Raw genomic sequence first — 12741 nt, 5'->3', positions numbered from 1 at the left:
CACAAAGATGTGATGTGTTGATATACCAGCCTTGTTTTCTGGAATGTTCCACAGGACTACTGAATGGAATCAGAGCAGGGAGAAGATATTGATGGTCTAGGAAGGCTACATATGCTCAGTTTTATCAGAAGCTCCTCACACTTTGCACTTTGCATTTCTAGAAAAATGAAAGATGGGTTTTATGTCTGACTGCAAGCAGCACCTCCGATTTGCATGCCTTCTGCCCCCTAATCTCCGCTGTGTGGCAACTCTCTAATTTAGCCGGTGGCAAGAAAAGTGCACCCCACATCTGCTCAGGATCACTTCCAACTCTTCCGATGTCACGATGTTATAGGGTCTAGCTCTGGCATGGAAAGCAGATTGTGAGGCCGAGTATCAGAACAAATTAAGCCCTTAATGCTCTCCCCCAACTTCAGCTGCAGCTTCTGGCTCAGGGAAATTGGAACCTATTTAATTCAAGTATGGCAAAAACATGATCTGAGGAATCAAACAGGAAGAGATAAAAATAGCTCAGTAGCTTTTCCATTTATGATTCCAGTTTACCTGTCTAAATGGTTCAGTTGTGTGTGTCCTTGTTCCTATCTCACATACAGAGCATCCCACATGCCACCCACAACCAGGAAATTATTCTTTTCTAATGCCTTTATTGTAGTATTTCTTATACAGTCTTGTTACTAACAGTATTATACAATATTGAACATTTGTTACTGTGAGGGACAGAACTTACAGGCAGGTCCCTCCCATCTTAAGCAGCAGCTCATCACCCAGCGGGAGTACTAGTGGGGAGGGAGAGATCTCCAGCGGAGACTCAGGAAGTGGTGACCAAGGCTCAGGCAAGGTAGCGGAGCCCATGCCCAGTGTGGGAAGGGAAGTGGGAGGCAAAGGAAGAAGACCAGTCCCACCGACCCCGGAACTGAGAAGGAAACGACGGGGGCGGAGATTCAGTATCCCTAGACTTCTTTGCTGTAGGAAAACGCGCGAATCTCCATTCGGAGGTTCTGACCCCTAACTGACAACATGTACATAGTACTGCTCTGCACTGTAAATAATCAGCACTAAATAAAAGAATGAAAAGACAACGCCTGGAGGAGTCGTTACTCTAGAGTAGCCACTGCCGCGTCTGTGACAGTTACATTTTAAAGATACATGCTTGTGGTTTCGTTCTTCCTGTGTTAGTTGCGAAATGTAAGTCAAATATATACAAAACAATATACAAAACAAATTTCATCAAATAACCGTAATCGAACCTAACTTATTAAATCTGAAATATTGACCTCCCATCACTGCCCGGAGTGCATCTTATCTGTATAGTTAATGTACGTACTTTTCTCATCGTATTCTTACTGTCTCTTTTGTACATCCGATTGAGATTTGTACAACCAGGAAATTATTCTGTCTGGCAGGTAGATGACACTCCACACCAGGGGTCGGCAAGGCTTACCAGGCATGGGCCGGATCACGCGGGGACTCACCGAGTGGGCGGCTCAGTTCGGGAGCAGCTCATGGGCCAGATAAGCGGCTCTCATGGGCCAGTTAAGCGACCCTCATGTAGGCTTCATTTCATTTCAAAAAATAAAACTTAATTTTACGGTTTTATCATTGTTTATGTTTTGAATTTGATATATAAGGGGGCACCAAAACCTTTTAAGTGTCTAGGGCCTCTAAAGGTCCTAATCCAGCCCCGAAGCACCGTCCTTACATGTCCTAAGAGACAGCCATAGATACAAATGGGTGGGCCATTTCCCACCTCACCTGGCTGGATGCCATGACATCCTAGGAAGGCGAGCAATAAGCCAGGGCAGTTGGTTCTGGTGGGTGTTGTTTTATCTGAGGCTGGAAGCTAGAGAGAGACAGAGACATGTCTTGCTCTGGGGGGGGGGGGCAAACTGGTCACTTTGGGTCTTCTCTGGAAACCTAATAGGGAAGCAAGATCTGTTGGACTGTTAATGCTATGAGTCCCTCCATCCTATGCTTAGGTTGTATACAGTATATGTGCAAATAAAACCACACATCCTAAAGACATCAGTCTCCACTGGCCTTCATTCCAAGGAAACCAGAACCTGGGTTAGGGCTTGAACGCCTGGAGTCTCTCGCCTCTCAGAGATTGGGGTGTGTGAAATATTTCACAGGCTCTTCCATGGTGTTGATGGAGCCTGCCATTCCCGCGTGGTTCAGACTTTCGGCCTGTGAATCCTGGGCATGCTGGCCCACTGTGGGCACCAGAGGACTTTTCATATTTGGAATGCTAGAAATTCTCTGGAAGAGGCCCAACTTCTGCAGTGCTTCATCCCTAGGGGACCTCTGGCCTCCAGGCAACGGCAACGGCTTCTTATCTGTTCCCGCAGCATCCTCTGTTGGCTCCCTGACAGCAGTGGAGACGTCAAGGTGGTGGAGAAAGCGAGAGCGAAGCTCTTGGACGTTGACCCCTGACCTCATTATTGTGTCAAACTTCCTGAAGTAAGCAGGGTGAGATTCCGCCAATCTATGAGGCCCTCTGGCTTTGGGAGAAGAAGGGTTGGGCCTGCTCCTCCCCAGAGTGATGTCAGCTGATTCCTCCAAAAGGGACTTGGACACTTTAATCTTGGAAAGGGCAGGGCGAGGAGAACCGGGCTTGGCTGAGGCTGCCTCCACAGGCGTACTTTGCTGCATCCGGGAGTCAACACTGTTCTTGCATTGGTCCTCTGCACCTGCACACACAACCGACCTAAGTCAGGAAAGTTGACTGCAGAAAGTCACAAATGCTTTAGCTGAGATTCCTGCAACTGCTAGATGAACGTTGTGGATTCCTCCCAACTCCACAATTCTATGATTCTAAGGAAAGAGGTTGGAGGTTTCCTTAAGAACTCTCTCCCTTCCAGCCCAGCCAGATATGGTCCACCTCAACGCAACGGTTGCGGCAAATGCATTTGCTGCAGCTATGCGAATGCTACACCAATGGTTCGCACAGTAAGCACATCAAGCATGAAGGCAGAAAGCAGAGGGGCGATGATGACCTTAGCTGCCAAGTATCCCATTTTTCGCGGGAAACCCCCGGATTTTAATCCGTTTCCTGCTGTTCTCCCGAATGGAGAAAAATCCCGGAAATCACCCAGATTTCCTGCCTGCCAGGGAGCCTCCATTTTGGGTGCCGCTCTGCCCATGTGTGGGCACCGGAAGTCGCTTCTACGCATGCCCGGTGGCCATCTTGGTGGTGCGTGGTCGCATGGCGGCGGCCGTCACCAAGATGGCCGCCACCATGCGGCCACCACCAAGATGGCCGCCGGGCATGCGTAGAAGTGACTTCCGGTGCTGCTCTGCCCTATTTCCGGTGCCCACGCATGGGCGGAGTGGCCCTGGAAGTTGCTTCTACGCAACTTCCGGTCCCGCGCCGCTGCTGATCCCGCTTTTTCCAGCGGGAGACTTGGCAGGTATGGGATGACCGGATTTCAGATCTCAAGCAGGATTCCCAAAACTGGTACCCCCCAAAAGTTTGGGGCTACAATTCCCATCATCACTGCCCATTGCCCCTTGACTTGCTGGGGACGATGGGAGTTGTAGTTCAAAACATGTGGAGGACACCAGGCTGAGGAAAGCTGATTTAATGGGGAAAGATCCATGTTTGGGGTGACAGAGATGCACCCATCTACTGTGTATGTGGGCTGAAGTTGGCAGTTGCCTGTTGGCAGTCACCATTCTAAGTGCTAAGAATTAAAGATTAGGCATGGAATGTCAGAAACTGGCATTCCCACTAGTCTGACAGGAAGGCAGTGTGCTACTGGGGGCCTAGGAGGCTGTAGAGGAGCAGAAATATACCCCTCACACAGGCATGGGGCAGAAAGGACTGTAGGCATCAGTGAGCGTGGGATGTGGGGGCAGGGAAGTAAGAAGATGTTGATTTTAATGTGTTAAATGAAAACCACCAGCCAAATCACAGCTGCAGGAAGCCACATGAGAATGGACCTCGCTACACCAGCCAGCTGGCTACGTGTTGTAGATCTGGGCTGGGGAGCCTTTGGTCCTCCAGATGTTGTTGAACTACAGCTCCCATAATTCCTGGCCATTGGCTATGTTTGCTAGGGTTGATGGGAGTTGTTGTAGCTCTACATTTCTAGAAGACGTCCGCAAATCTATGTTAACGGGTTTGATTTCATCTCACCTAGTGGTTCTGCCAATTCCTGATGACTCTCCTCCTCCTCCTCCTCCTCCTCCTCCTCCTCCTCCTCCTCCTCCTCCTCCTCCTCCTCCTCCTCCTCCTCCTCCTCCTCTTCTTCTTCTTCTTCTTCTTCTTCTTCTTCTTCTTCTTCTTCTTCTTCTTCCTCCTCCTCCAAAAGATCATCATCCAAGGAGTCAATTGCCTGCAGCAAGTTCTCTAGACATTCCTTCTCTTCTGGGCTTAGCCCAGAGAAAAAATCTTCATCGTATTTTGAGGTGCCTTCAGAATGTGGTACAGGGCTCAACTAAAGGCAAAATAAGAAGTCTTAATACAAGAAGCCAGGATGAGGAGGGGGAACATAACTTCTCAAAGCCAACAAATATACAGCTACTTTTCCAATTAACCTATGGCAGATCCATGCCATACATTTAAAGCACCTGACTTCTCCCAAGAATCCTGGGAGCTGTAATTTGTTTTGGGTGCTGGGAATTGTAGCTCTTGGGGGAAACTACAGTTCCCATGATTCTTTGGGGGGGATCTGCCACAAGGCTGATGAATATGGGAGGTAGCTGACAAGGGAAAACAAATTGGGAGACGGGTAGCTGGAAATTAGTAACACTGAACAAGAAATTATTGTTAGCTTAAAGTCCTGAATCAGTTCTGGGTGTGAACTATTGATCATGGTGTACCTTTGTCTCTATTCAACTCTCTGCCCTAAACCTAAACTCATTTACTGATTCCACTGAGACTTTCAATGTACAGTCATGTACAGTCATACATTGGAAGTTGAATGGAATCAGTTCCGGAAGTCCATTCGACTTCCAAAATATTCCAAATCCAAATCGCGGCTTCTGATTGGCTGTAGCCAATCAGAAGCTGCAAAAGCCCTGTCGGATGTTTGGGTTCCAAATGAACATTTGCAAACCAGAACCATCACTTCTGAGTCTATGGCGTTTGGGAGCCAAAATGTCTGAATTTCAGGGTGTTCGATATCCAAGGTACAACTGTAATAGGAGTGCAATTGCACCTTTGCACCCTGATCCTATGGTCTCATCAAGATGGCTGTTGTTGTGTCTCAGGAATAGTCACGATCCTGGAATGATGAGCAGGATCTTAAGTCATCTGGTCAAACCATTTTTGGTCTCGTATAATTGTACCACTGTTGAAATATACTCGGAGTCGAGAGTGAATTTCATGCTCTTTATTCAGCTCGTAGTCATCAAGGAGAAGAGGAGAAGAATGGCCCTTTCCCCCAAACCATCTGCTTATATACATTATTTACACAATGGGCCTTGTGTGATTGGCTACTTCAGGGCTACACCTGTGGGCCAATCAGTTTGTGGATTGACTTCTGCCAGCAGCCTGATTGGCTGCTCCTGCAGGCCAGCATAACATAAGTATATTACGCTAGGACTGCCATATTTCAAGAAGCGAAAATCCGGACACTTCCGATATGAGCTGCCATATGCCCGGGTTTTCCCCAGACATTTGGACTGATTTTTGAAAATTTCACCCAGATGCCATTTTCGACGGACAAATCCCAGCTATGTCCAAACGTATGACAACCCTGTCTTATGCCAGGGCAACACAACTCCCAGCATGCTGCCCCAGTGCTAGGGCGACACAGTGAATAGGCCTGTACAAGGCATATTACATGCTCATGACTGTTAAGGAAAGTGAGAAAATGGTTAATTCTCCATCCGTCTGCAAAAATGGTTTTTCCGCCCTCCCACAGTGCAGCTGCAGGCATCTTGTGACTGTCTTATCTGAGTCGCTGGACAAAATAGCACATAGCGCTGGGTAGATAAGGACTCAAATTACAGCATTCATTGTTGTGGAGTACAGGATAATCTGTTGGGAAACTTGGAAATATCCTGTGAAAATGTGTAAGAGCTTTGAGAAGAGCTTGTCTGAGAGAAGATGGACGGCTTGCAAGGCTTCTTGGACTCGGAGAACTCTTGGCAATTGCATGACTCTGTAAGCACTGTATTTTGCACTTGCTATCCCGACTTCATAAACTGGCATCCTCTCTAGGCTCAAAGAGTGAAACTTCTTGTAGCAACTGTAAATAGCGCACATACATTGTGTGTGTGCGCGTGCTTGTGTATGCTAAGTAAAAGCTACCTCTGCTACATACGGCAATTGTTTCCTGCGGTAAGCCTGACAGCTCAGCTGAACATCTGGAGTGCATACACAACACCCAACAATGTCCTGCACATCACCGAACACAAGACAAGAATCATAGGACACCCTGAACCCTGACATGCACCTGTAATGATCATAATCAGAACAATTATAACGCTGTGATGATTATAATAATTAGGCAACCGGAAGAAAATATGGCTATTTAGCAATAGCTCCACTAGGTAGGAGGAAACCTGTGTGGCAAACATCATTTGAGTCAATATGTCATTCCCAGGAGCAGCACTGTGGTGAACTGGTGTCAGGTTCGATAAAAAGCCATCGCTTTGGTTTGTCCTCTCCACTTTATTGTGTACATATAGTTATTTTAATTCTATAAATCAATCACTCAACCTCATCACCTATTTGTCAACAGCAATTTTATTATTTAGATAGCCTGTCCTATCCAGCTGCATCTCCTTTTTCAAGCCTGCTTCTGGAGTGCATTTGGACTAACAATGGCTGCCAAGAGAATTTGCTTGCCAGCCTGGACCCATTCACACTTCCAGCTTGATTAATTCATCGCCTTCCATAATAATAATAATAATAATAATAATAATAATAATAATAATAATGTGTGGATTTTGCTCATACCTCAGGTGGTGCTTCCTTGTTCTTTTGCTCGGTGGTGAGCTGGAGGCTTGCAGATGAATTGTCAGTGTCCATTTCCTGTCACCACAGAAGCTTCTTCATCAAATCTACATGTTATAGGAAAAGAACGGGAAGGGGGCCATTGAGCTGAAACTGTACCAAGGGGACTCCCGGTCCACATTCACAACTAGGATACTACTTTAAACAGTTGTGGCTTCCCGCAAAGAATTCTGGGGGCTGTAGTTTAAGGGTGCTCAGAGGAGACTCCTGTTCCCCTCCCAGAAGTTCCCCTCCCAGAAGTGGTTTAACCTTCTTCCCAAGCAACTCTGGCAATTGGATCTCTGAAAGGGGAGTAGGAAGCTGCTACGGTTACAATTCTCAACACCCCTAACAAACTACAGCTCCCAGACTGTTTGAAGTGGTATGAAAGCCCTTTAATGGCATGAGTTGAAGCAGACCCGATGAAATTAATTAACCTAAGTTGATTGTGTCTATTATATTCAGTGGGTCTAACGTCAGATGTCATCCCCAGTATTTATGTTTTGTTGTTGTTGTTGTTGTTTAGTCGTTTAGTCGTGTCCGACTCTTCGTGACCCCATGGACCATAGCACGCCAGGCACTCCTGTCTTGCACTGCCTCCCGCAGTTTGGTCAAACTCATGTCCGTAGCTTCGAGAACACTGTCCAACCATCTTGTCCTCTGACGTCCCCTTCTCCTAGTGCCCTCAATCTTTCCCAACATCAGGGTCTTTTCCAAGGATTCTTCTCTTCTCATGAGGTGGCCAAAGTATTGGAGCCTCAGCTTCACGATCTGTCCTTCCAGTGAGCACTCAGGGCTGATTTCCTTAAGAATGGATAGGTTTGATCTTCTTGCAGTCCATGGGACTCTCAAGAGTCTCCTCCAGCACCACAATTCAAAAGCATCAATTCTTCGGCGATCAGCCTTCTTTATGGTCCAGCTCTCACTTCCATACATCACTACTGGGAAAACCATAGCTTTAACTATACGGACCTTTGTCGGCAAGGTGATGTCTCTGCTTTTTAAGATGCTGTCTAGGTTTGTCATTGCTTTTCTCCCAAGAAGCAGGCGTCTTTTAATTTCGTGACTGCTGTCACCATCTGCAGTGATCAAGGAGCCCATTTATGTTTACCTTTTTTAAAAAAATTATACAGGGATCCACAGAAAATAAAAGGGGAGGCAGTGATGTGGGGGAATGATCAACGGTCTTCAATGTCTGTATACTAATGCACAGAGCATGGGAAATAAACAAGATGAACTTGAGCTCTTGGTACAGCAAACTAAATATGACATAATAGGCATCACTGAAACCTGGTGGGATGAGTCTCATGACTGGAATGTAGTAATAGAGGGATACAATCTATTTAAGAGAAATAGACCAAACAGGAAAGGAGGAGGAGTAGCTTTATATGTTAGGGATATGTATACCTGTGAAGAGATCCAGGATTTAAAACTTCAAAGCCAAATTGAGAGTATCTGGGTCAAAATTAAGGGAGAGAAAAACAACAGTGATCTCATTGTGGGAGTTTACTATAGATCCCCAAGCCAAACTGAGGACACAGATGATGCCTTCCTGGAACAGATGGCCAAGCATTCCAAAGGAAGTGAGATAGTAGTAATGGGGGATTTCAACTATCCTGATATTTGTTGGATGTCAAACTCAGCCAAGAGCATAAGGTCGAACAGATTCCTCACTGGCCTTGCAGACAACTTCATTGTCCAGAAAGTGGGAGAAGCAACAAGAGGATCAGCCATTTTAGATCTGGTCCTAACCAATAGTGATGACTTGGTTAGTGGGGTAGAAGTGGCAGGATCATTAGGTGGGAGTGACCATGCTCTTCTGGAGTTTATTATCCAGCGGAAAGGAGCAACCAAGCATACTAAGGTCCAAATTCTAGACTTTAAGAAAGCCGACTTCAGAAAACTTAGGGAAACGCTGGGTGAAATCCCATGGACAGTAATACTAAAAGGGAAGGGAGTTCATGATGGTTGGGAGTTTGTTAAAAGGGAGATATTAAAAGCACAACTTCAGGCAATACCAATGAGACGGAAACATGGAAGGTGCCTAAAGAAGCCAGGCTGGCTATCTAAAGAACTTTTGACTGAGTTAAGATTTAAAAGGGATATGTACAAAAAATGGAAAAGGGGGGAAATCTCCAGAGAGGAATTCAAACATATAGCCAGCACGTGTAGAGACAAAGTCAGAAAAGCTAAAGCACAGAATGAACTCAGGCTCGCCAGAGAGGTTAAAAGCAACAAAAAGGGCTTTTATGGGTATGTCCGTAGCAAAAGGAAAAACAAGGAAACAGTGGGGTCACTCAGAGGAGAAGATGGTGAAATGCAAACAGGGGACAGAGAAAGGGCAGAACTCCTCAATGCCTTCTTTGCCTCTGTCTTCTCCAAGAAAGAAAACAACGCCCGACCTGAAGAATATGGAGCAGATGATTCAGCAGGGGAAACACAGCCCAGAATAAGTAAGGAGGTAGTACAAGAATACTTGGCTAGTTTAGATGTATTCAAGTCTCCAGGGCCAGATGAACTACATCCAAGAGTATTAAAAGAACTGGCAGAGGTGATTTCAGAACCACTGGCAATAATCTTTGAAAATTCCTGGAGAACAGGCGAAGTTCCAGCAGACTGGAGGAGGGCAAATGTTGTCCCTATTTTCAAAAAGGGGAAAAGAGAGGACCCAAACAATTACCGCCCAGTCAGCCTGACATCAATACCAGGAAAGATTCTAGAGCAGATCATTAAGCAAACAGTCTGTGAGCACCTAGAAAGAAACTCTGTGATCACTAAAAGTCAGCATGGGTTCCTGAAAAATAAGTCATGTCAGACTAATCTGATCTCATTTTTTGACAGAATTACAAGCCTGGTAGATGAAGGGAACGCTGTGGATGTAGCCTATCTTGATTTCAGCAAGGCCTTTGACAAGGTGCCCCATGATATTCTTGTAAAGAAGCTGGTAAAATGTGGGCTAGACAATGCTACCATTCAGTGGATTTGTAGCTGGATTACTGACCGAACCCAAAGGGTGCTCATCAATGGCTCCTCCTCATCCTGGAGAGTAGTGACTAGTGGGGTGCCACAGGGTTCTGTCTTGGGCCCAGTCTTGTTCAACATCTTTATCAATGACTTGGATGATGGGCTTGAGGGAATCCTGAGCAAGTTTGCAGATGACACCAAGTTGGGAGGGGTGGCTAACACCCCAGAGGACAGGATCACACTTCAGAATGACCTTAACAGATTAGACAACTGGGCCAAAGCAAACAAGATGAATTTTAACAAGGAGAAATGTAAAGTACTACATTTGGGCAAAAAAAATGAAAGGCACAAATACAGGATGGGAGACACCTGGCTTGAGAGCAGTACATGTGAAAAGGATCTAGGAGTTTTGGTTGACCACAAACTTGACATGAGTCAGCAGTGTGATGCAGCAGCTAAAAAAGCCAATGCAATTCTGGGCTGCATCAATAGGAGTATAGCATCTAGATCAAGGGAAGTAATAGTACCACTGTATTCTGCTCTGGTCAGACCTCACCTGGAGTATTGTGTCCAGTTCTGGGCACCACAGTTCAAGAAGGATACTGATAAGCTGGAACGTGTCCAGAAGAGGGCAACCAAAATGGTCAAAGGCCTGGAAACGATGCCTTATGAGGAACGGCTTAGGGAGCTGGGTATGTTTAGCCTGGAGAAGAGAAGGTTAAGGGGTGATATGATAACCATGTTCAAATATATAAAAGGATGTCATATAAAGGAGGGAGAAAGGTTGTTTTCTGCTGCTCCAGAGAAGCGGACACGGAGCAACGGATTCAAACTACAAGAAAGAAGATTCCACCTAAACATTAGGAAGAACTTCCTGACAGTAAGAGCTGTTCGGCAGTGGAATTTGCTGCCAAGGAGTGTGGTGGAGTCTCCTTCTTTGGAGGTCTTTAAGCAGAAGCTTGACAGCCATCTGTCAGGAATGCTTTGATGGTGTTTCCTGCTTGGCAGGGGGTTGGACTGGATGGCCCTTGTGGTCTCTTCCAACTCTATGATTCTATGATTCTATGATTCTATGATTCTATGTGCAGTTAGTCATCGTCCTTTCAAGGCCAGGAGTGTGTGCACTCGGATAACTGGAGGGGAACCAAGTGTGTGGGAAGACAGAGATTAAAAGGAAAGTCTAAAAATATCCAGTTTCCAAAACAAAGAACTCCCAATTGTTTCACAGATCCCACGACTCAAAGAAATCAGGGAGATTAATGCTGCTTATGCAAATATGCGTATGTATTTTTTTGAAAGATTGTGGGGCTGTAGAATTGTTGTGCCACTGATGGTTCCGCGGGGCTGGTTGTTTTAGTTTGTGTGTAAGAGAACATGTGGTTCTTGGAGCATCTCTGTTGTGTTTTATAAATCTTGCTAGCTTCTTTGAGGATTCTAGTTGAAAAGTGTTCTAAAACAACACTGCTGGCCTTGGCTCAGGATACCTGAAGGAGCGTCTCCACCCCCATTGTTCAGCCCAGGCACTGAGGTCCAGCTCCGAGGGCCTTCTGGCAGTTCCCTCACTGCGAGAAGTGAGGTTACAGGGAACCAGGCAGAGGACCTTCTCGGTAGTGGCACCAGCCCTGTGGAACGCCCTCCCATCAGATGTCAATGAAATAAACAACTGTCTGGCTTTTAGAAAACATCTGAAGGCAGCCCTGATTAGGGAAGTTTTTAATGCTTGGTGTTTTATCGTATTTTTAATATTCTGTTGGAGGCTGCCCAGAGTAAGTAATAAATATATTATTATTATTATTATTATTATTATTATTATTATTATTATTATTAACTCTTCCACCATATTGTACAGGCTAGCCTTCATCAACCTGGACCCTTCCTAATGTTTTAGACTACAACTTCCAGCAGCCCCGGCCAATTCTGGGTCCCACATTCCTGCTATAGCTCCTCAGCTGGCATATCCGCAGTGCAGGACTCCACCCCTAGTTTCCCACAGAGGGTTTGAGACCCATCAGCTACTCTCACCTGGTTTAGCGGGCCAGTCAAAGCCGTTCCCGAGGTGTGGCTGCTGCCACATGCCGATAGCTTCTAGGAGCCACAGGTGAGCGGTGCCTGGAAAGCAGTGACACCCAAGAACATTGGACCTGCCTCATGTGTCCCAGAACATGGAAACTTTCTTACTTTCCTGATAGCTGCCAACCCTGCCTGCCAGCTCAGAGCCTTCTCCTCCTTTTTTATTTTCTTTTTTTGATCTCCCTATCTCATTCCTGCCAGCAGGTGACGTCCACCGATAAGCGTAGTTTGTTTCCTTCTCACAATAGAGACACACGTTATCTTTTTCCGGCATTCCAAGGCACTCACAATATTCCCAAAGCTGGTGTAGCTGATGGGTGAAGAATATCTGTGCTGATCAGGTGTCACCGTTGCCATTGTTCAGTGAATGGCACCAGTATTTATCGGAGTGACTGCGAGATTCTAACCAAGCGCATCCTAGATACAAAGGGCAAGCAAAAATAAAAGTAAAATAAACGGCTCAAAGCACCTAAAAGCCAGACGTATGTGAAACAGGCACAAATATAAATCATTGTTGTTGTTTTTCAAAAGGTGCTAAAATGAATAGATTGGTCATATGGCTTTTACAGAGCAATCTTTTGTTCGCGCCACATTAATTGTGCTATCCAGTGCCCCCCACTAGAAGGCTGCCCACAAATGTGTGTGTGTGTGGGGGGGGATTTAGCTATAGGATGTGGTAGAAATTCTGCTACACTAGTAGACTGTGAGACTCGTGGCTGGCATAAGAGATACCCTGATAGAACATTCCAGAATAAGCCAGTGCA

The 12741-nt window shown here is 45.9% G+C and overlaps 1 protein-coding gene across 1 annotated transcript; it reads right to left on the bottom strand.

Annotated features, from left to right (window-relative positions):
- Nucleotides 1–813: 813 nt before the first annotated feature.
- LOC118075941 (histone H3.v1-like) lies at nt 814–12446 on the bottom strand. The gene is made up of 4 exons (XM_035098369.2): nt 11930–12446; nt 6908–7011; nt 4268–4436; nt 814–2693 (listed from the first exon to the last, which is right to left on the bottom strand). The coding sequence occupies exons 2-4, from the start codon at nt 6977–6979 to the stop codon at nt 2098–2100; spliced, it is 837 nt and encodes a 278-aa protein (XP_034954260.2). The 5' UTR covers nt 6980–7011; nt 11930–12446; the 3' UTR covers nt 814–2097.
- Nucleotides 12447–12741: the final 295 nt, after the last annotated feature.

The sequence above is a fragment of the Zootoca vivipara genome, chromosome 2, assembly GCF_963506605.1.
Source record: "Zootoca vivipara chromosome 2, rZooViv1.1, whole genome shotgun sequence".
Classification (NCBI taxonomy): Eukaryota; Metazoa; Chordata; class Lepidosauria; order Squamata; family Lacertidae; genus Zootoca; species Zootoca vivipara.
Note: the sequence above shows the minus strand (reverse complement) of the source record. Positions and strands in the feature narration are given on the sequence as shown.